Here is a 25,372-nt window from a genome sequence, read left to right as displayed (position 1 = left end):
TAGAAAAAAATCAATTATTACTTGAACAACTAGAATGAGTCATGTATGAAGGTATATAATCCCTGGACTTTTTATGAGAACCAATAAATTGCTGAGTACAGTGATTCATGCCTGTAATCCCAGCAATTCAAGAGGCTGAAGTAAAAGAATCACATGTTTGAGGCCAGCCTCAGCAATTTAGCTAGACCCTATTCTCAATATAAATTTTTTTTTAAAAAAGGAATTGGGGGTGGGGAAAGAAAGACACACAGAGAGATAACAATACATTCATTTTTATTTACTATGTTTTTGCTTAAATTATCTTGAAATAGTTGTCTAGTGCTTGTTACTGGGACAGTTCAAACTTGTCATAGACTACATAACTAAATTATTGAAAACTGTTTATAGTGCATAGTTATTGTTTTGGTCTACTAGGTGTTTTTTCCTATAGAAAACTATAACTCCCTTATTACACAATGTTCTGATAGGGCTGTCAATCACAGTTCCCTTTCTCCATTCACCCCCATGGGTAGGCTGATCAGAATATTCTTACTTCAAAATGGACACATGAATCATGTTGGCCAGTCTGTATCTCAGTGAAGCCTTTTTCTTGAAGTTCCTAAAGGAAACTGGCTTTCCCCGGCTCGAAGTCACCATGTAGACAGAATATGAATCAATACCTAGAATCAAATTCTTTACCACCTGGACAAAGTCTACCTAAGATAGATGTGAATAATACCCAAGATACACAGATAAGCAAATCCAAGATGAAGCAAGAGAGTCTTTTTGAGCCTCTGGATTCAATAATGTTCTTTTATTTGTTTGTTTCTTTGCAGACTTGCACATGCTTGGAAGGAGCTCTATCCCTGAGCTACATCCCCAACTCTTGATTCAATCATGTTTAATGTTAGATTCACTATCATTCTATATAATCTCTCTCTTTTTTTCTCTTGAGCTATTTTAAACTGATATCCTAAAAAATATGAATGTGATATTTCCATTATGCAGTAGCTGCACAAGACTAGGTAAATTTAAAATAATTAATATTAAATAAAATTTAAAGTTCAGTTTCTCAGTTGTACTAGCCACATTTCAAGTACTCAACACACACATATATAGCTATTGGGTATACCAGAAAGTGCAATTACATATTATTTTCATCACTTTTCAGCAAAAAGTTCCATTTGAACAATGATATTATAGTTAAGTAATTTTTTTTAAAGAGCAAGAAAGACAAAAGAGAGAGAATTTTTTTTTTATTTTGGTTATTTGATATTTATTTTTTAGTTCTCGGGGGACACATCTTTGTATGTGGTGCTGAGGATCGAACCCGGGCCGCACGCATGCCAGGCGAGCGTGCTACCGCTTGAGCCACATCCCTAGCCCCAAGAGAGAGAATTTTTTGATATTTATTTTTCAGTTTTCGGTGGACACATCTTTATTTTATTTTTAGGTGATGCTGAGGATGGAACCCAGCGTCCCTCAAATGCCAGGCGAGCGCGTTACCGCTTGAGCCACATCCCCAGCCCCTTAAGTAAAAATTTTATTGTTGGGGCTGCAGTTGTAGCTTGGTGGGTAGAGCAACTGCCTAGCATGTGTGAGGCACGGGGTTCAATCCTCACCACCACAATAAATAAATAAATTAAATACATACATAAATACATACATAAGTAAATTAAATAAAGGTATTTGTCCATCTACAACTAAAAAAATTTTTCTTAATTTTATTGTCTTCCAAGTGTGGAAAAATTAATTTAACAGACTAAAGAATTGCCATGGGCCAGACATGGTGGCGCACGCCTGTGATCCCAGCGGCTTGGGAGGCTGAGACAGGAGGACTGTGAGTTCAAAACCAACTTCAGCAAAAAGCAAGACACTAAGCAACTCAACCCTGTCTCTAAATAAAATACAAAATAGGGCTGGGGATGTGGTTCAGTGGTTGAGTGTCCCTGAGTTCAATCCCTGGTAGCCCCCCCCCCCCGAAAAAAAAAGAATTGCCAAGGGACTATTTACACCCAAGTAAGATAGATATAAGGGTCAGCTTAGAAAAAAGTCAAACAGGAAAAAACAAACTTTGAATCAGCAAAATGACATATAGGTTAAAGTAATATAATATTAGTACTTAACAGTAAGGGAGTAAGGCAATTAAAATGTATAGTAGGAAAAAAATGTGTGCTATTATGAAGTAAAAATACATAATTTAGATGTCTTAGTCCCTATAAGAATGTAGAAAAAGAGTGGGAGAAAGAGAAGTTTGTCCTGGTATTGTTCAGGACAGAGGATAACCAGAGCAAGGAAACAGAAGACTACAAGAAGAAAAGTAGTCAGGCACGGTGGCACATGCCTGTAGTGCTTGTAATTTCAGTGAATTGGGAGGCTGTGGCAGGAGAATTACAAATGCGAGGCCTGCCTTGGCAAATTAGGAAGGCCCTAAGCAACTTAGGGAGACCCTGTCTCAAAATAAAAAAAAGAAAAAAAAAAAAAAGAAAGGGCTGGGGATGTGGATCAGTGGTAGTGGCGCCGAGTTCAATCCCCAATATCAATTAAAAAAAAAAAAGTAGGGGCTGGGGATGTGGCTCAAGTGGTAGCACGCTCGCCTGACATGGGTGCGGCCTGGGTTAGATCCTCAGCACCACATACAAACAAAGATGTTGTGTCTGCCGATAACTAAGAAATAAATATTAAAATTTTCTCTCTCTCTTAAAAAAAAAAAAGTAGCATGCAATAGGTGTGTTGAATGACAATGAATGATGTGGGTCCTACAGCATGCTAGAACTTTTAAACTGTCTATAATCATAGTCAACTCTAGATTATCCAAATTATGAATTTTTAATGAAAACAACAACAAAAAAGGGCCACTATAAAGTAAGTAGGATGAGTTGGGTGAGGTGGTGGACACCTGCCCTCCCAGCAGCTTGGGAGGTCAAGGCAGGAGGATTGTCAGTTCAAACCTAGCCTCAGCAACTTAGCAAGGCCCTATTTCAAAATAAAATATAAAAAATGCTGGGCTGTGGCTTAGTGGTTAAGCACCTTTGATTCAATCCCAGTAACAATAAAATAAAATAAAGAAAGTTGGATAGATGATAACGCTTTGGTTAACACTTTTTTATGATCCTTTTTATATAGCCTGTGACACATTGAAGAATCCCTTTAAAAAAAATAATTACTTGATAAGTCAGAATTTGGTAAGAGATTTAAGAGATGAATGAACACCAAGTGGCTCTGACACACTAAAAATCATCTGAATAGGTTTGGTAAGTGGGTAGGAACAGAAAGTGTGTATAAATATGGCAAACAGAAAGTTCTAGTAATAAATTCCTTTAATTGAAAAACAAAAACAAGTACTCTCCAGTAAAGTTGTGAACCACAAAGAGAGCAAAAATTTTGAAATTTATATTCCTCAGGCAGTCTCTCCAATATCTAAAGAAAACTAAATAAGAGTTCTGAGGAGAATATGATAAAAAAAAAGGAACAATCTTCTGACTACTCTGAATCAAATATTTACAGTATTCTGTTTCAAATGCAGTGAACTTCACGTTTGAGTCATTGTCCAAAGTCAATTATGATAAGAGTTGAATGGAATATGAATGAAAGTTTATTATTCTTTACAGTTGTCTGAAACCTGAGAGTACCTGGCATGTTAATATAGCATTTGAGGAAACATCTGATGGAGAGGCAATCTGGTATACCTGAACACTGGCTGGTAAAGAGGAAATTTATTTCAAATTCTAGCTCTATCATTTACTTGTTGTATGAACTTGATCAAGTTAATTCACATCTTTAGACTTTAGTTTTTAATCTCTAATGGAAAGCAGCATTAGATGGTCTCAAAGTTCTCTTCACATTCAAAAGTTTTATTACTTTATGAAGGAGATATGAAAATCAGAAAAAAGGGACTGAGGATGTAGCTCAGTTGAAGAGCAATGGTCTAGCATATGGAAAGCCCTGGGTTTGATCCCCACTACCAAGAAAAAAAAAAAAAAAGACTCTTTTGCTGCTTAATAATCTTCAGTGACTTTCTAAGCCTAAACAAAAGAAAGCCCATACTTCAGATTGTCATTCAGATACCTAATCTCTCTGCCCCAATCTGCTTTGCTGAGCTCACTAGTGCATGCCGGTAATCCTAGCCACATAGCATGGGAAATATAATCCTATATATTAGGATTATAAACTACGAGAATGAAAATGTGTTTCCTCAAACAAATATAATTTAATGTTACTTACCTGGAAGACAAAATTAAATAAACATCTCAGATTTAAACATTCCTTAAAAATAGATAACTTTAGATGGGTGCGGTGGTGCACGCCTATAGTCTCAGCAGTTTAGGAGGCTGAGACAGGAAAATCTTGAGTTCAAAGCCAGCCTCAGCAAAAGCAAGGCACTAAGCAACTCAGTGAGACCCTGTCTCTAAATAAAATACAAAATAGGACTGGGGATGTGGCTCAGTGGTCGAGTACCCCTGAGTTCAATCCTCAGTAACAAAAAAATAAAAAATAAATAAACCTCTCTCTCTCTCTCTCTCTCTCTCAAAACAGGGACCTTGAGCATTCTAGGCAAGCACTCAATCACTAAGCCATAAGCATAGTCCTATACTAGCCAATTTTAAATTTAGGAAGTAGTTACTGTTCTTTTAAAAAATTAATATCAATAGATCCAATCACAACAAAAGAAACAACAGAGGGAAGATACAACCTATAGAATGGAAAAAAAATACTTGCAGATATACATTTGCCAAGAGATATTTTGTGTTTATATTGTTATATTTTATATCCAGAATAGTAAAGCAAAACAAACCAAAACTCAAAAACAACTAATCTGATTTTAAAATGGGCAAAAAACTTAGTAGGCATTTTCCAAAAGAAGATATACAAATAACCAATAAGTATGAAAAAATAATCACTAATCATCAGGGCAGTGCAAGTCTAAGCCACAATGAGATATTGCCTCACTCCATATAAGATAGCTAGTATCAAAAGGACAAAAGAAAACAAGTACTGTCGAGGATGTAGAGAAAAAGGAATCTTGCACACTGTTGGTGAGAATGAAGTATAGCCATTATGGAAAACAGTATGGAGGTTCCTAAAAATTTTTAAATTTTCCTATTAAATGATGCAGCAATCCCATCACTTAGTATATATTCAAAGGAAACAACATCAGTATGTGAAAGAGATATCTGGATTCCCAAGTTTACTGATACTATTCACAGTAACCAAGATATAGAATCAACCTAATTGTCCAATGATGGATGAATAGATAAAGAAAACATGGTGTATATGTACATATATACAACATAATAATACTGTTCTGTCATTTACAACAAGATGGAAGAACCTGGAAGACATTATCCTAAATAAAATAAGCCAGACACAGAAAAACAAATATTATACAATTTTCCTCATATGTAATGAGTCTAAAAATGTTGATTTAGTACAAGTAGCCAACAAAATAATGGTTACCAGAGGCTGGGGAAAGGAGAAGAAAGGCTAGCCAATTGATTCAAAGTTACAGTTATAAGAGAACAAGTTCTAGTGTTCTATTACTCAGTAGGGTAACTATAGTTAACATTGGGGTATTGTCTATTTCAAAAATAGCCAGAAGAGAGGATATTAAATGTTTCCACCACATAAAAAAGATAAATGTCTGAGATGACAAATATGCTAATTACCCTGATTGATCATTACATAATACACATAATGTACTGAAACATAACACTGTATCCCACAAATATGTACAATTGTTATGTATCAATGAAAAATCAAAATTATAAATTGCAAAAGTTATAAAAATAGATTCTTGATATTTTCACAAGGATTCAACAATATGCAAACCATACCAAAGTATATAACATGCAGCCTCTTGTAGTTTTATTGACTTATATATTTGAATCACTCAAAATGGGAAGCCAACTTGTGATATTGGTAGGCTACACCTGCTTAGTGCTTATATCTCTAAGTGGTGTATTTTCCACTCTAACGTGCAGTAACTAATAAATTAGGCAAGGAGACACTTTTCTTTGGAGAAATACTCCCTCTAATGAAAGAAAACCATTAAATTGCTAGGAAATAGTTTGAGTAATAAAAGTCTTTTCAATCATTTAAAATATGGCACAGCTGAATGACAGAATCAACAGTTAAAGAACCAGAAAGATCTGCAAGAGAGGTCCTTTCTACTTCTTTTTACTTATTCTTTATTCTTTTCATGATGGATGACTACTATAAGTTATGGCAATATTCTAGAATCGAAGCTTTAGAAGTGCAAAATATTCCCAATAATATTCAAGTTTCCTACAATTAGTATTCCAGCTTGAATTAATGATTTTTTTTAAAGAGAGGGAGAGAGAGAGTGTGTGTGTGAGAGAATTTTTTTAATATTTATTTTTTAGTTTTCGGCGGGCACAACATCTTTGTATGTGGTGCTGAGGATTGAGCCCGGGCCGCACGCATGCCAGGCGACTGCGATACCGCTTGAGCCACATCCCCAGCCCAGCTTGAATTAATTTTATGTAAATTTAAATAAAGAGACCTAGTTAAATGGTTGGGCCTAATCATCTTTGGATCAGATGACCTATCAAGGTCGCATATTTGTAGTTCTGAGAGAATAAGCTTACAGGACAGTACTTTTAACAAGAAGATAACTATGATAAAAGGACACAGATGGGCTTCTCAGCATAAATAAATATACTTTAATGTCACTGTTTAAGTGATAAATGAGAAATATTACCTCTTTGAAATGGGACGTCCAGTTTACCAAGGTAAGACGGGAGCTCCTTAAAAAGATATGATTGAAAAAAGTTATCTCAAAAGTAAAATGTATTTTGTCTTATGTTAAGAATGAAATAAAAGTTTGCTTCTTTGAAAAATGAGTGAAAAAAACCTATATTTACATAGGCAAATTAATAATTTAATTACTTCTATCACCTATAAGAAGTCTATAGTATTTATATTTAATATAGACCTTTTCTCAACATTTCAGTAGAAAAACATCCACTACAGATAATTCAAGGAAAAAGAAAAATACCTAACAATCATACAGAAAAATATTTAAGCTCATTAATAATCAAATAAATTCTAATTAAAATTTAATCTAGCAAACCAGAAAATTTATTGTATAAATATAATTTTATATAAATATAACTAATTAATGATAATTACAATGACTAATAATGGTAAGGGTACAGCAAAATGGGAACTTTTTCCTCTTAAAATAAATCTTATAATATGCAAGCAGGAGTGGCTGAGGGTGTAGCTCAGTGTAGAGTTCATGTTTAGCATGTGCAAGGCCCTGGTTTTATTTTTTTGTTATTGTTTATTTGTTTGCTTGTTTTGGGCACTGAGGACTGAACCCAGGGGCATTCAACCACTGAGCCACATCCCCAGCCCTATTTTGTATTTGATTTAGAGATAGGGTCTCACTGAGTTGCTTGGCAACTAGCTTTTTTTTTCTTTGATATATAATTTAATGAATCTTAAGACATGAATACAATCATGTAGCTTCCACTACAATCAAAATAGAAGCAATTCTATAATTTCCCCTCCCCCAGTTTCCTTGCTGCCCACTGCAGTCATACCCTCCTCCTTCTCCCAACTACTGACAATGACTGATCTCCATCTTTATAGTTTTGCATTTTCTAAAATATCCATTAAAATGGAATCATTCAGGATTACCTTTTCGGATCTGGCATCTTCCATATTAGAAAAATGTATTTGAGATTTTCTCATGTTGTGTGCATCAGTGATTCATTCCTTTTTGTTGTTGAATAGGTATTCCATTGTATGAATGTACTTGTTTATCTATTCACCATTGAAGGATACTAGGATTGTTTCTAGTTTCTGTTTATGAATAAAGCCGTTACAAATATTCTCCCCGAATAGGTTTTTGTATGAACAAAAGTTTTTGTTTCTCTTGAGTAAATATGTTGGAGTGAGATTGCTGGGTCCTATGCTCAGGACATACACAACTTGATAAAAAAAAAAAAAAAAAAAAAAAAAAAAAAACTGCCTATTTTCCAAAGTGACAGTATCACTTTGTACTTGCACCAGTAATGTATAGAAATTTTAATTCTGAATCTTCACCAACATTTGATATCACTTTTTTCTTATTTTAGCTATATTACACATGTAATAGAATCTATTTCAATTATAATTTGCAGTTCCTGATGACTAGTGATTTGGGGGATATTTTCCTGTACTTATTTACCATCTGTATATCTTCTTTAGCAAAGTGTCTGTTCAGATTTTTGCCTATTTAAAAATAGATTCATTTCCTTATTGTTGAATTTTAAGAGTTTTTTATTCTTTTTGGGATGGGGCAGGTAACTGGGGATTGCATCCAGAGGTGCTTCACCACTGAGCTACATCCCTAGCCCTTTTTAAATTTTTTTTTAAACAGGATCCTACTAATTTGCTTATGGTCTTGCTAAGTTGCTGAGGCTGGCTTGGCAACTAGCTTTTGCTGAGGCTGGCTTTGATCTCAAAATCCTCCTGTCTCAGCCTCCTGAGCTGCTGAGAATACAGGTGTGAGCCACCGTACCTGGCTGCTCGCTAATTTTTTTGGTGCTAGGGGTTAAAACCAAGGCTTTGCCCAGTGCCATGGTGCATGACTGTAATCCCAGCGCTCAGGAGGCTGAGAAAAGAGGATTTCCAGTTCAAAGCTAGCCTCAGCAAAAACTAGTTGCTAAGCAACTCCTTGAGACTCTATCTCTAAATATAATACAAAACAGGGCTGGGGATGTAGCTCAGTGGTTGAGTGCCCCCCCACCAAAAAAAAAAAAAAAAGTAAGCAGGCAATAGGAAACTGTAATATATATTATTAAAGACAATAATGATAATATTTCTATTCTTTTAACCAATATTTTCCTTCTAGAGAAATAATTAACTTTAAATATAGAGAAAAATTCATACAAATAACTTTAATATAAATATTTATGTCTTTATAAGTATATTCTTATTTATATTTTCAAAAGTAACTTGATACCAGTGTCTAAAGATAAAGCTTTATCTTTACACATAGTGATATTCAGTACAGTGAAAACTTACAACCAATCCTGTGTCCAATAGGAAACTGTTTAAAAATAACTACAGATTTACTCAATGTAACAACTGCAGTCATTTCAAATATTTATGAAAAATAAGCATGGAACCTGCAAGGTTAAACACTGTATACTTCCAAATATGTGACATTTTAGAAAATGCAAAACTATGGAGATAATAAAAAGATTAGTGGTTCCAGGGGATGGGAGAAGAGGGGGGATAAATAAAAAGCATAGAGGATTTTGGAAGCAGTGAAACTATTTTGTGTGATAGTATAAATAGTGGATAAATGTCATTAAATGACTAATATCTAAACCATAGGATGTACAGGATCAAGAGTGAACTCTAATGTATAAACTATGGACTTTGGGTGACATCAATTATAACAAATGTGCTACTTGGTATGGATGTTAGTAGTGGGGAAGGATGTGCTTCTGTGGGTATTCAGTATTTCCACTAAATTTTGCCGTGAACTCAAAACTTCTCTAACAAAAGCCTGTTTTTTAAAAACTATGTAAAAATGTTTATAATGTTAAAGTGTTTAAAACAATGCACATAATATGTAGTGAAAAGAAAATTCTGAAAAAATAACAAGGTATACATATAGTGTTCCGTTAACAGGAGCTTGCTATAGGTGGTAAAAGAAAGCATTGTTTCCCTTATTTATCAGTATTTACTAAAGTGAGCATATAAACCATTATGATCAAATTTTAAAATGGTGCTTTTTAAAAAATGTTTAGTTATAGATGGACACAATACCTTTGTTTATTTTTACGTGGTGCTAAGGATCGAACCTAGTGCCTCACACATGCTAGAAAAGCACTCTACCACTGAGCCACAACCTCACCCCTAAATGGTGCTTTCTTATACTTGAAGACCAAAAATAATTCATTTCCTTAATATGAATTGACTAAATTTAACAAGTTGAATTCCAGTAGCTTTACATTTGAGGACTTGTAATTTTATTAAAATATTTATAAAAACAAGTCTTCATGGATGTATTTGTAAAGTATAAAATCCTCAATGGGAGTTAGGGTAATTTTTAAAAATTCTTTTGACATTTATTATTTAAATATAAAAATATTATTTTTTAAAGTTACTGACTGAAGCAATGTCTGGCATTCACTGCCTTAAAAAATCTTTCCCAGGTGGGAGTTGTGGCTCAGTAGTAGAGCACTTGCCTAGCATGTGTGAGGCACTGGGCTCGATTCTCAGAACCACATAAAAATAAATTAATAAATGAGTAAAGGTCCATCAACAATTTTTAAAACACTAAAAAAACACTTTATCCTAATATATACTAGACATTAGTTTATCATTCATTTTTACTTACACAATATTTGAGATCAGAGATGTTTACATTGACCCCAGTTGATCTCTTCAGGTTCTCATCATGTGATACTACAACTTGTTCATCTTTTGTGATATGGCAGTCCAATTCCAACATATCAGTTCCAAGTGTGACTGCACTGAAGAAATAAAGAGAAAAATGACAACCTAAAACTTACGCAAACATTTAGGTTACATGCATTAGATATAATAATTCAGTTACAAACCCAAATATTCTGTAATACTGAACTATATCCTCAACAACATCATTTATCAACATTCATTGATGTGATCTTAATTAAAATAAGTGAATAATGTTGCCTCCTTTCAATAACCAGTCATCCTTAATCTTGGCAACTCTATATCATGGAAAGAATATGTGGCCAGAAGTTCAGAGACTTGAAAACCAATTCCTGATTTGTTATGAAATTGTATAACTTTGGGCAAATAAATTTCCCTCTGAGAGCCACATTTAAAAAATGAGAGGATTGCTGGGCATGATGGCGAATGCCTGTAATCCCAGCCATTTGGGAGGCTAAGGCAGCAGGATTCCAAGTTTGAGACCAACCTCAGCAATTTAGCAAGGACCTAAGGACTTAGTGAGACTCTGTTTCAAAACAGAACAAAAGAAAAGGGCCAGGGATGCGGCTCAGTGTTTAAGTGACCCTGGGTTCAATCCCTGGGGGGAAAAAAAAGTGAAAGAGAGAGGATTAAGAAATAAGACAATGCTGGCTAGTTGCTTTTATCTTATTGGAAGTTGTAATGGGCAAGAAAAAATTCAAATTGAAAGGAACAAGTAAAGTCATCTCTGATCACAGAAGACATGATCTTACATATAGAAAATCCTGGGTTAGAGGTATTGCTTAGTGGTAGAGCTCTTCCTTAGCATGTGCAAGGCCCTGGGTTCAATCCTCAGCCACAAGCCTCCTACTCCCCAAATCCCAAAGATCCTATAAAAATATTCTTAGAACTAACAGATGAATCTAAGAAAGTTGTTGGATTAACACACAAAAATTGTGTTTCTATATATTAATAATGAATAGTCTGAAAAGGAAACTAACAAAACAATTTTATTTACAATTGATCAAAAACATTAAAACACTCAGGAGTTAACCAAGGAGGCGAAAGACTTGTATAATGAAAACTATAAAACACTTCAAAAAGAAGTTAAAGATATGTAGATATGGATGTGCAACTATAATAAATATACTTAAGATCTTAATACTACTCAAAGCAATCTGCAGATTTGTGGCAATTCCAGCAAAATCCCAATTATTATTTTTTTTCAGAAATAGAAAAATCCATCCTAAAATTCAAATGGAATTTCATAGGGTCCCAAACAGACAAAACAATCTTAAAAACTAAAAAGTTGAAGGACCAATACTTCTCTATTTCAAAATTTAATACTGTAATCAAAAGAGTGTGGTAATGATATAAAGAAAAACATATACGGATATAACAAATGCACGTGGACCAGGACAGAGAGCTCAGAAATGAGCTCTCATAAAGATGCAGAGACCATTGAATAAAAAAATGAACCAGTTTTAACAAATGATGCTAGGGAACCTGATATTCACATTTAAAGAACAAAGTTGGACAGGAGATGTGGCTCAGGATAGAGTGCTTGCCTAGCATGGTATTGGGTTCAATCCCTAGTACTGCAAAAAATAAAATAAAATCTTTTTTAAAAAGTTAAAATGATAGTGTTTGCTTGTTTGTTTTTGGTATGGGGGAATAAAACCTAGGGGTGCTTTACCACTGAATTACATCTCCAGCTCCTTTTATTTTTATTTTGAGACAGGCTCTCTCTAACTTGTTAAGCCTTTCCTTGAATTTGTGATCCTCCTGCCTCAGCCTCGTGAATTGCTGGAATTACAGGTGTGTGTCATGACACTAGGCCTGATTTAGGTTTTATACAAATTTCCAAGTCAGTTAACAAGCAACCTTATCAATAAATATACACTCCCATTGCAGAGATGAGATAATTAGTATTACAGTAACCAGATACTATAAAATTTATCATGAGAATCAGGGCACTGATTAATTACTTTGACTGTCTGCCAATTTACATTTCCAAATATTGCTAATACAATTTGCTTCTTTCTCTTACCATTCATGTTGGTACCAGAGGGATCACATTGTCTTCTGGGTATTTACAAAGGCAGCCTAGTTTAATAACCTACTTTTATTAGCTCTTAAGAACCAGATTTTACATTCCCAAGGGCTTAGTGACTGTGTCTGTGTGTGTGTGTGTGTGTGTGTGTGTATGTGAGAGAAGAGAGAGAGAGAGAGAGAGAGAGAGAGAGAGAGAGAGAGAGAGAGAGAGAGATTGAGATGATTCCTTAGTTTTGGGTTCTATGTTTACTGTGAAGGGGGTTCTGTTTCCTTTATCTGTCTTTTGCTAAAATTCTGCTTTGTTTTTGGAATGCACTATTCTGTATCTGATTCAATGAGCAACTAGTAAGAGCCTATCAGTGTGAGAGCCTGAGCGAGATGTTAGGAAGTGAGGGATCAATAAAAAAGATTTTTGCTCCTAAGGAGAAGAGCCATATTTATACTACAAAGGAGATAGGGTTTGTGAAAGCATCTTATAAACCACATTAAAGGACGTTTTATAAATTGTGAGATGGAATTCTTGGTCAAAATTACTTCTCTTGTCACACTCTAACATAATGAATTAATTTTCAATATATCTCTAAAGTCCTTTCAATCTCCTAGATATATCTTGTCCACATTAATGTCACATCTTAATCTCAAACATTCCACATTTTTTTTTTTTTTTGGTAGTAGGGTGTGAACTCATTGGTTCTCAACCACTGAGCCATATTCCCAGTCCTATTTTGTATTTTATTTAGAGACAGGGTCTCACTGAGTTGCTTAGTGCTTCGCTTTTTTTTTTTTTTTTAAAGAGAGAGTGAGAGAGGAGAGAGAGAGAGAGAATTTTTTTTTTTAATATTTATTTTTTAGTTCTCGGCGGACACAACATCTTTGTTGGTATGTGGTGCTGAGGATCGAACCCCGGCCACACGCATGCCAGGCGAGCGCGCTACCGCTTGAGCCACATCCCCAGCCCTAGTGCTTCGCTTTTGCTGAGGCTGCCTTTGAACTCACGATTCTCCTGCCTCAGCTTCCCTACCCACTGGGTTTACAGGCTTCCATCACTGCACCCGTCCAACATTCCATATTTAAAAAAATAATTTTTCTTTCTTCAAATATAGCTCTTCTAGTCTTATTGTTGTTTCAATTTCCTGGTTAATCTAAACCATGCTTCCTCCCACCAACTACTTACACTTTCTCTAATATGTCATCATCTTAAACTCCATGTTATATATACTTTGTGAAATACATATCTAAATTAACACATAAATAAGATCTAAATTTTAGCCAGCCATCACTTTTTTATTATTTCTCCTCCAGATAATAAGAACTAGAGCCTGGTGCATTGGTGCACACCTGTAAACCCAGCAGCTCAGGAGGCTGAAGCAGGAGGATTACAAGTTCAAAGCCAGCCTCAGCAAAAGCAAGGCACTAAGCAACTCTGTGAGACCCTGTCTCTAAATAATTACAAAATAGGGCCAGGGATGTGGCTCAGTGGTCAAGTGCTCTGAGTTCAATCCCCAGTACCTCTCCTCCCCCAAAAATAATAATAAGGATTATCTTCCTCTCACTTAAGCACAGTTTCTGTCTTTTGCTGATCATGTATTATAATTCCTTCACTTTTTAAAAAAAAATATATCTTTATTTTTTATTTTAATGTGGTGCTGAGGATCAAACCCAGTGCCTCACCCATGCCAGGCAAGCTCTCTACCTCCGAGCCACAACCCCAGCCCCATCCTTTACTTTTTAATAAATGGTACCTTGAAAATATTATGTTTAAATAATTTTTCTTGTATTTTTTTCTTTCTTCTTTTAAACTCTCCTCCTTCTTTTTGAAACAGGGTCTCATGATGTTGCCCAGGCTGGTCTGGAACTCTGCAACTCCTGAGCTAAAATAATCCTCTTGCCTCAACCTCCCAAGTAGCTGGGACTATAAGTATGTACCCACCATGCCCAACTTCTAGTAGTTCATGACGCAGATATGTTTGAGAGAGGAGGGAACCTTCTAAGTGTCCCAGAAGTTAAACAATAAAATATTTATAAATGAAACAAAAAAAAGTACAATCAAAAAGTATGTATTTGGCATTGTGGCACAACCCTGTCATCTCAGCAACTCCAGAGGCTGAGGCAAGAGGATCACAAGTTTGAGGCCAGCCTTAGGAACTTAGAAAGACAATTTCTCAAAATAAAAAATAAAAAGGGATAGGGATGTGGCTCAGTGGTTAAGTGTCTCTGGGTTTAATCCTCAGTACAAAACAAAAAAAGATTTAAAAAATGTGATACTTTTGGGCTGGAGTTATGGTTCAGTGGCAGAATGCTTGCCTAGCACATGTGAGGCACTGGGTTCGGTCTTCAGCATCACATAAAAATAAATAAATAAAATAAAGACATTGTGTCTATCTACAACTAAAAATTATTTTTAAAATGTGATATTTTCAAGTGTACATCTTTAGAAATAACTTACTATATAACCTAGTGTTTCAATTTCATTAAAAAAAAAGAGTGATGGGTAAAAATTTAACAAAGAATATGGGGAAAAACTTTCAAAATAATGTGCTTCCAACATAAAGAATACTAAAATTATTTAAAGTTATGGGCAGTTTCTCCCAAATAAATCCAAACCCACATATGATAAAGTGATAGTGTGTGCACATACACAGGCACCTATATAGAAAAATATACACATAAAATTATATACTCATATTTAGCTATAGATAACTTGCTAGATAAACAATCTAAGTAGGGAAAATAATTTAAATTAAAATATTCACATTAACCTGTGACAGTAGAAAAGATTTTGCATTTTTGTAAAAGACTTTTGAGATCATAACCAACAGGAAAAAGAAGAAATGACAAGTAGAGGGATTCAGATGAAACTAGAAGCAGTACCTTCAAGTCTGATAACAGGAAAAATAATCTCTAAGCCTTTTTATAAGTCTTTGGTGAGAAGCAGAACAAAAACTTAGTTCAAATTCTCCTGGGCTGAGGTCGTAGTTCAGTAGTAGAATGAGTAGTTACAGTGCACAAGTCCCTGGGTTCCATCCCAGCACCATCAAAAATAAGTAAATAAATAAACAAAGAAACAAATAAAATTCAATTAAGAAGAAAAATTCTGATTTCTTAGTCCAAATTATACACATTAAAAATGCTCAAAATTGCTCAAGAGTTTGGGACCACGTAGCAAAATCCTATCAAATTCTATAAGTCTCAGATTGGGGTTGTGGCTCAGTGGTAGAGCACTCACCTAGCATGTTTGAAGCCCTGAGTTTGATCCTCAGCACCACATAAAAATAAATAAAATAATGGTATTGTGTCCAACTGTAACTAAAAAAAATAAAATATTTTTAAAAATTCTATAAGTCTCAAAATTATATAAGAAATTCTTTTTCTCATTAAATATGAATAGGTAATGTCTTTCATTGGAGGTAGTTTTTCAGGGAAAGGAAAACAGTGTTCTCACCATTATCACAGAGTGATAGTAATAATTGACTTTAAGACAGAGAACAAGAGTAGCCATCAGTCTTCATTCCTGTCTCCTACAGCTTCTTTGTGAAGTGCTCTAAAAAACATCTATATGAAATGTGAATCAATTCTAAATAGAAAAATTTTAATCTATCTTATTTTAAAAAATAAGATCAACACTCATGAGGGTTCCAAGAGTACCAGATTGGAGGTTCAGGTCTGTAACTAAAACTCGTGGGCACAAAGACACAATCCTTTTCATAAATAGCAGCCGATGTAACAGTTGTTTTGTTTTCTCTTTCTCTCCAAGACTAATTAGCATTATACACAGTATGTTCCTTGTTACAAATGTCTTCTTTCAGCTTTGGAACTATAGTATCTTTGATTACTCAAAACTCTGATTTAGTTTTTCAGTTATACAGAAGCCAAACACTCTATAAAACACTTCAGACTAAATTAAAAAATGGGGTTTTATAGAAACAACTACTACAAATGGATGCTACACATATACTATCTTTGCTCTGTTAATCATAACACTTTAATGAAAAACTGTAAAAGAGTATTTTTTTTAATATACTTACTGCTGAAAGGCTTCCATTGTATTCTCCAAATTTTCTCCAGCACCTGTGGAGACATTAAATTCAAACTTCATTTAATTAGCTATTTTAAACATTTTATTTTTCTAGAAATTTTAGTATAATGAATCCTGATGCTTATTTATTATGTAGATATTATAGTACATGTGTTTTTTAAAGAGTGCACAGTATTTTGATTCTTTAAAATTTGTTTTTGTTTAGATAAACCAGTAGGAATCAAAGACCAAAAGTAGTAGAGCCATTGCCTAGCATGCTAGAGGTCCTGGATTCAATCCTAAGTACTAGGAAAAAGAAAAGAAAAGAAAAGAAAATCAAAATAGCCACAGAAATTCAGGAGGGCTAGAAGAACCTAAAGGTGATGTTTAAGCTCTTGTTGGTTAAGTTTTCTCTATATATCCTCATAATCTCTTATGAACATCTCTACCAAGGCATTTATCACAGTGTAGCAAAAATTGTTTGTCTCTCCCCTCCTTATCTCATGAATTACCAAAAAGAAGTGACTTTTAATCACCTTGGCAGAAGGCAATATAGTGTAACAGCTGAGGATGAAACTGTAGAGTTAGGATGCCTTATCTCAAATTTTTTAATATTTGGATGACTTTAGGAAAGTCACCTCACCTCTCCATGGTTGAACTTGCTTCTTTATTAGAATGATAATAATAGTCCTACCTCATTGGATTGGTATAATTAAATGAGTTAACATGCAAAGTGCAATATGATAGCTTTTCACTTTTGAACATTTCTGAAGTTGGAGTACATCTGTCAATGGATGGTGTCTTAACAGTTTAATTGGAAAGCTTTTCTCTTAACAGTACATAAAAAAAAATGTGTCTTAAAATCAATGGCATTAAATTCAGTGAAACACTGTAGTGAGCATTCAGTGAAACTGAAGAATTATTGCTATTACAATTGCCATTATCACAGAGTAACTGCTAAAGAGTAGGTACTTGGTGTATGTCCATTAATGGGAAGAGTGGATAATAGTCAATGACAAAAAGGACATATTTTGATATGAATATACAGAAAGATAAAAAATTATCCAATGTTATATACTAGGTAAAGAATCAATTAGTGATACACATGCTAGCCAAAACACGGTGGTGCTGGAGATTGAACCCAGGGCCTTGTACATGCAAGGAAAGCACTCTACCAACTGAGCTATATCCCCAGCCCACTTTTTATATATTTTTAAACTAAAAGATTTCAGTACTGGGCTGAGGTTGTAGCTCAGTGATAGAGCATTTGCCTCGAATGAATGAGGCACTGGGTTCAATCCTCAGCACCACACAAAAATAAATATGTAAAATAAAGATATTGTGCCCATCTACAGTTAAAAAAATATTTTAAAAAATTCAGTACTGGGCTGGGGATGTGGCTCAAGCGGTAGTGCGCTCGCCTGGCATGCGTGCGGCCCAGGTTCGATCCTCAGCACCACATACAAACAAAGATGTTGTGTCTGCTGAAAACTAAAAAATAAATATTAAAAAGTTCTTTCTCTCTCTTAAAAAAAAAAAACAGGAAAATAAAAATGGCTGGTGATGTGATTCAGTGATTAAGCACACTGGGTTCAATCCCAGGTAACAAACAAACAAAAACCAGTTATTTTCTTTTCTCCTACCTCAGCCTTCTGAGTAGTTGGGATTATAGAAAAGCACCACCTATCTAGCTTCTTCTTTTTTTTTTTTTTGTTTCAGGGGACTAAAACCAGGGGCACATAACCACTGAGCCACATCCCCAGCCCTTTTCTGTATTTTATTTAGAGACAGGGTCTCACTGAGTTACTTAGGGCTTCGCTAAATTGCTGAGGTTGGCTTTGAACTTGCCATACTTCTGCCTCAGCCTCTGGAGCCCCTATGATTACAAAGGAGCACCATCATGCCTGGCCTGCCTGGCTTCTTAACAGGAAGAGTCAATTCAAGTTCAGGATATAGTTTAAGTATTAACATTTAAATGTTTTTTAAACAAAATGAGGACCAGTAGTGCATGCCTGTATTCCCAGACTCTTGGGAGGCTGAGCAGGAGGATCTTGAAATCCAGGCCAACCTTGGCAATGGGCTGGGGCTGTAGATCAGTGACAGGGCACTTGCCTGTCACATGTGAGGCACTGAGTTCCATCCTTAGCACAACATAAAATAAAGACATGCTGTCCATCTACAATTAAATTAAAAAAAAAGATGTTTTATTAAAAAAATACCATTTGAACATATCCATGAGAATGTTAAAATTTCCTTGTTATATTGTTAGGTTGTAGTTTCATGACAACCTAATTAATAATCAACAGAAACAAATTGTTCTAAAATTCCATTAGTTTTGTAGAAAGGGATACCTATGTAAAAAAAGCTAGTTTGATTTGGGTTCACTTTTCATTACTAAAGCATAATAGAAAACAGTTTCATGTGGAGCTTATAGTTTTTTTGAAAAGAAAGTGCCCTTCTGAGGTTAGTTAACTCTTGGTTAGGTGAAGTTAAATGACCTTGTTTCATTTCATTTTTCATGGTTCTAGGGATTGAGCCCAGGGGCACTCTACCACTGAGTTATATCCCCAGCGCTTATTTTTATTTTATTTTGAGACAGTGTCGCATTATGTTGTCCAGGCTGGCCTGGAATTTGTTATCCTCTTGCCTCAAGTTGCTGGGATTATAGTCATGTACCACCATGTCTGGCTCATCTCCCAATCTTTCTTAACCTTAATTTGAGATCTAGTTCACTTTTCTTCTATGAAGCACTTTCTTATCACATGATTCTTATTAAGCACTCTCTTATCACATCAGAATACATGATTCTTATGAAGCACTTTCTTATCACATCAGATTACAATGAGTCTTATTATATTTGAGTTAATGTTTTAACCAAGCATGTGTGTAATCCCAGATACTAGGGAGGCTGAGGCAGGAGGATCACAAGTTGCAGGTCAGCTTTGGCAAGTTGGAGACCAGCCTGGGCAATTTAGCAAAACCCTGTCTCAAAATAAAAAGGCTAAGGAAATACACCTCAGTGGTAAAGCACCCCTGAGTTCAATCCTCAGTACAGAGAGAGAGAGAGAGAGAGAGAGAGAGAGAGAGAGAGAGAGAGAGAACACTTTGGTCACTTGGCCCCTTTATACTCTTAAAAATTACTGAATGCAGCTGGGCGAGGTGGCACAGATCTGTAATCCCAGCAACTCAGGAGGATGAGGCAGGAGGATCTCGAGTTCAAAGACAGCCTCAGCAAAAGCAAAGTCCTAAGCAACTCAGTGACATCGTGTCTCTAAATAAAATATGAAATAGGCTGGGGATGTGGCTCAGTGGTCGAGTGCCCCTGAGTACCACTACCATCCCAAAATTACTGAGTACACTCTTAAAACTTATTGAGTACCCTAATTAAATGGGTTATATCCATTATTAACTGTGTATTAGAAGTTAAATCCTACAAATTTATTTTTCTTTATTTGAAAATAACAACAAACCCAACACTTTTCAATCTTTTCCTGTGCCATGGATTGAACCCAGAGTCTGGCACATGTGAGGCAAGCCAAGTGCTCTACCACTGAGCTACAATCCCAACCCAATCCATTACTTTTTTAAATATACTTTTAGTTGTAGTTGGACATAATACCTTGATTTATTTTTATACCGTGCTGAGGATAAAACCCAGCGCCTCACATGTGCTACTTGGGTGCTCTACTACTAAGCCACAACCCCAGCTCATAAAGTCAACTTTTTTGGTGGTGGTGGTGCTGGGGATTGAACCCAGGGCCTTGTGCATGCAAGGCAAGCACTCTACCAACTGTGCTATATCCCCAACCCCTCAATCCATTACATTTTAACATGAAATTTTTATGAAAAATATATACTTTTCCAAAAACAAAAAAAAATTAATTAAGAGTGTCATTGTTGGGGTGGGGTTGTAACTCAGTGGTATAATGCTGGCCTAGCATGAGTGAGGCACTGGGTTTGATTCTCAGCACACATAAAAACAAACAAACAAAATAAAAAATTCTTTAAAAAAAGTGTTTCTGCTACACATTTTTTTGCAAATCTCTTTAATATCTAGCTTAACAAAAAGCAGCTAAATTCTCATACCTGCTTTATAAGTACACAGATAAGTAGTTGGAAAAGAAAAAATCTTTTTTGGCAATGTATCAAGGGGCTGCAGGGGTAATTCAATGGTAAAACACTTATCTAGCATGCATGAGAGCCTGTTTTCCATTCCCAGCACCAATGGAAGAAAAGAACAACAACAAAAAAAATACTGCCTCAAAATTCAACTGGTATTCATTTCTACAAAGTAAGTTGCACTGTAGAATCTGAACCGCATCAGTGACCTCTTCCTACTCTGTTACATGAAATCCCATTGGTCCATCTTTAACTATGAATGGACCTTTCACACTTAAGATTTTATAACATTAAGCACTGGTCATACAGAAAATATTGATTCACTGAATTATGTGATATTTTAAAAATCACATTTGTTAACATTTGATTTCATCAGAAAAGTCTTTAAGAAGTGGAAAGCTATCAAGTTCATGGTGGAAGATATTTTCTAAAATTCTAATTTTTGGCAAGGTGTGGTGTCATATGCCTGTAATCACAGCTATTCAGGAAGCTGAGACAGGAGGATCACAAGTTGGAGGTCAACCAGGACAACACGATGAGACCCTGTCTCAAAATGGGGGTGTCACTTAGTAGTAGAGTATCCTGGTTCAATCCTCAGTATCAGAAAAACAAAATGAAAAGAAAAAAAATTCTATTTTTTTTCTTGAAAACTCAAATTTAATTATTGTGCTACATCAGTTAGATTACTTTTATTAAAGTACAGACTCACTTTATTCATTTTCAAGAATATCTCTGCCAAACATTCAAGCCTGAATAAGTACAGTTGTTACTCATTCTTTAAAGTAAAAACATTGTTCTGGGGGGTGGGAGAAACAGTTGATTTAGCTCACAACTCAAATGACTGCACAGTTTTTTTTCCTCAAAACAAACATCATGCGGCTGGGGTGGTGGCTCAGTGGTAGAGTGCTCGCCTAGCATGCATGAGGCACTGGGTTCAATCCTCAGCACCACATAAAAACAAACTAATGTATCCACCTAAAACTAATAATAAATAAATAAATATTTTAAAAATCATGCTTTGGTACTTATAAAAGGTGTTTTGTATAGACTCTTTTTAATTTTTTTTTTTTTAGTTATAGACGGACACAATACTTTTATTTATTTTTATGTTGTGCCAGGGTCAAACCCAGTGCCTCATTCATACTCTCGGCAAGCGCTCTACCACTGAGCCACAACCTTGGCACTTGTATGTACTGTTAATGTTGTCACACAGAATATTAAAAGCTAAATGTACTCAAATGTTGAACATGATAAAATAAATATTTTTTACCAATATTTCAAGGACTTTTTTGTGTGGTACTGGAGATTGTACTTGTAGTAGAGCATGCACTCTACCACCGAGCTACATCCCCAGTCCTTTTTGGTATTTTTAATTTTGAGACAGGAATCTCACTAAGTTGCTGAGCCTGTTCTCAAACTTGTGATCCTTCTGCCTCAATCTCCCAAGTAGAAAAATATTCTTAAGTGAAATGGACTTTTTTTTTTTAAACTGTGAGTATATGATGGTGAAGAATATCTACTAGTACACTTGGTACCACTGCTTTGATTCGTGCTGAGGCAATTGGAATTTTAACCCACCATTGCTTTTTCTTTCTTCTTTTCTTTTTGGTGCTGGAGATTGACCCAGAGTATCATTTATGCAAAACATATACTTTACCATGGAGCATTAAGCCCCAGTCCTAGCCATTAATGCTTTTGTAACATAAATGCAAATATCAATGCAGTAAAAAAAGGTGAATAATGTGGGGCTGGGGCTGTAGCTCAGTGGTGGAACACTTGCCTCACATATATGAGGCACTGGGTTCGATCCTTAGCACCACGTAAAAATAAATAAATAAATAAAACAAAGGTTCATCTACATCTAAAAATTTATTTTTTAAAAAAGGTGTATAATGGGACTGGGGATGTGGCTCAAGTGGTAGCATGCTTGCCTGGCATGCGTGCAGCCCGGGTTCGATCCTTAGCACCATATACAAAACAAAGATGTTGTGTCTGCCGAAAACTAAAAAATAAATATTAAAAAAAAATTCTCTCTCTCTCAAAAAAAAAAAGGTGAATAATGTCTTATTAAAATACTTTGACCTTGCAGATCCATGAAAGGGCCTCAGGGATCCACAGGAGCTCACAGACTACACTTTGAAAATTGCTATCTTAAATAAATCAATAATGGTAAGTCAGAAGAGTGGTTACCTTTGAGGATGGAGAGAGATACACTGGAATAGGGAATCTCACAGGGTTCTAGAAATGTTGCATATCTCTATCTCAGAAGTAGCCACCTATATGTATACATATGAGGATGGAGAATTTTTCATTTGTGACAATATCAATGAACCTGGAGGAGATGTTAGATGAGATAAGCCAGACACAGACAAATACTACCTGACCTTACTTATGTGTAGAATCTAAGAAAGTGGAATTCATATAAGTAGAGAGTAGAATGGTCGTTGCCAGAGGATGGCATATGGAGGCTGAACGAGGAAAGGAGAAATGTTGCTCAAAAAGAGTCAAAATCCATGCCTATAGTAGCACCTACTGGGGAGTTGAGGCAAGAAGACCATCTGAGCCCAAGAGTTTGAGACCAGCCTGGGCAAAACAGCAAGACCCAGTCTCATACAAACAAACAAATAAACACGTACAAAGTTTCACAGGAGAAATGACTTTCAGTGATACACCACCCAGAAATGATAATTGTAATAAATAATAATATATTGTGTAATATTTCAAAATTGTTGAGATATTAAATGTTCTCATCCCCTCGTAAATAACTAAGGTGATACATTTGTTAGTTAACCTGATTTAATCATTTACATTGCAAACATCAAAAATCAAATTGCATCCTATAAATATATACAATTATTATTTGTCAATTTAAAATGTTTTAACTAAAAAGAGTGTATCAAGGGCTGGGATATAGAACATTTGCCTATGACGTGAAAGGCCCTGGATTTGATCTTGACCAACACACACACACACACACACACACACACACACACACACACACACACACACACACAATGCACCATAATACATAACATTAGTTTCATTTGCTTTATCGATCACTTAACCAATAAAATAAATAAATAAAGCTGATTACTTAATGCTATTACATGTAAGCCTATCCTCCATTAAAAAAATCAATACCTTTAATTTTATGGTTTATGTTTTAATATTCTAGGATAGTCATCTATATCCTAAGGAGATTCTTTGAAGGCAAGTATTGGGGGAAACATCTATCCACCACTACCCCTGTAACCACCAAGTACAGGAAAAGTATACACCAGTTGTTAGGTGGGGAAAAGAATGAAAGAAAGGGCTGGGGATGTGGCTCAAGCGGTAGCGCGCTCGCCTGGCATGCGGGCGGCCCAGGTTCGATTCTCAGCACCACATACCAACAAAGATGTTGTGTCTGCCGAAAACTAAAAAGTAAATATTAAAAAAAAAAGAATGGAAGTAAAATTTTATCCTTTCTCTACTCCCTCACACACTCTTCCTCATAGGAGCAAAAGTGACTTAGGAAATAGAGTTGCCCATCCATTATTGATTCAATCCTTTAGAATCCTTAATTTGGAGCAACCCAAGCTCAAAACAAAATTTCTGTTCATCCATACAAAAGTTTGCTGCAGTAGGCATAACAGTTCAAGGAAAAGGCCATTTTAAAGTTAAGTTTAATTTAGAGAGGGGACTGGAGAGGACCCAAATCCTTCTGTTAGTAATAAATTTAATATTTTGACTTCTGTCTATCTGATGCCTGCATTTTATTTCTTTTTCTTTTTATATATATATATATATATATTTTAGTTTTCGGCGGACACAACATCTTTGTTTTGTATGTGGTGCTGAGGATCAAACCCCGGCCCCACGCATGCCAGGCAAGCGTGCTACCACTTGAGCAACATCCCCAGCCCCCTGCATTTTATTTCTTAATTGGTTTCAAACTTGGGAGGGAAAGTAAGTAATGCTGTTTATTAACCTTCTCAAATCTCAATAGTAAACCATGTCTCATATATCTTAGACTATTCCACATAGTCGTGTTCAAGAAATGAATGTTTGCAGCAACTCGGGAGGCTGAGGCAGGAAGATTATAAATTCAAGACTAGCCTCAACAATTTAGTGAGGCCCTAAACAACTTAATGAGACCCTGTCTCAAAATAAAAAGTACAAAGGGCTGGAGATGTGGCTCAGTGGTTCAGCAAGACTGGGTTCAATCCCTGGTACAAACAAACAAACAACAACAACAACAACAAAAAAACATATATATATATACACACACACACACACACACACACACATGTGTTTGAAATTTGTTTCAAAATAATTTGGGTAAGAATGAGCAGGGATATAGATGAAATTAGACTGGGCAGAAGTTGTTAATTGTTTGCATATGGGTGATGGGCTCATGGATCCTTACTAGTTTTGTATATGTTTGAGATGCACCATTATAAAAAATTTCAAAAGACGCCTATCATTTGACCTTTTGGTTTGGGGAAAAGATATTTTAAAAAAGGACAGAAATTCAGTATTCCAAAATAAATTCCCCTACAGTCAACATAATTTTTACTACTAATATTTACATTCCAAGTCTATTTATGTCTTTTGTCCGATTTCCAAATTAATTTTAATTATAATCCATTCAAACCTAAAAACTTAAGCATGCAAACATTATTGATATTTTTAACCTACTGTATAAGTTTATTAGTCATTATGAAAATATTAAAAAGATGGTCAAAGATATTAATAATTAACAGAAGGGCTGGTGTTATAGCTCAGTGGTAGAGCTTGCCTAGC

General features: G+C 35.2%; 1 protein-coding gene across 3 annotated transcripts in view; it reads right to left on the bottom strand.

Annotated features, from left to right (window-relative positions):
- Positions 1–25,372, bottom strand: part of Gdpd1 (glycerophosphodiester phosphodiesterase domain containing 1) — a 47,745-nt gene that overhangs the window by 16,191 nt on the left and 6,182 nt on the right. For all 3 annotated transcript variants that reach the window (XM_040269064.2, XM_040269063.2, XM_005321562.5), the window contains exons 2-4: positions 16,479–16,521; positions 10,343–10,478; positions 6,701–6,746 (exon numbers count right to left, since the gene is read on the bottom strand). In XM_040269064.2, the coding sequence (XP_040124998.1) occupies positions 6,701–6,746; positions 10,343–10,478; positions 16,479–16,521 (225 nt within the window). The remainder of the gene's footprint in view (positions 1–6,700; positions 6,747–10,342; positions 10,479–16,478; positions 16,522–25,372) is intronic.

This window comes from Ictidomys tridecemlineatus, chromosome 3 (assembly GCF_052094955.1).
Source record: "Ictidomys tridecemlineatus isolate mIctTri1 chromosome 3, mIctTri1.hap1, whole genome shotgun sequence".
Classification (NCBI taxonomy): domain Eukaryota; kingdom Metazoa; phylum Chordata; class Mammalia; order Rodentia; family Sciuridae; genus Ictidomys; species Ictidomys tridecemlineatus.
The sequence above is the reverse complement of the archived record's forward strand: the minus strand, read 5'-3'. Positions and strand labels throughout refer to the sequence as shown.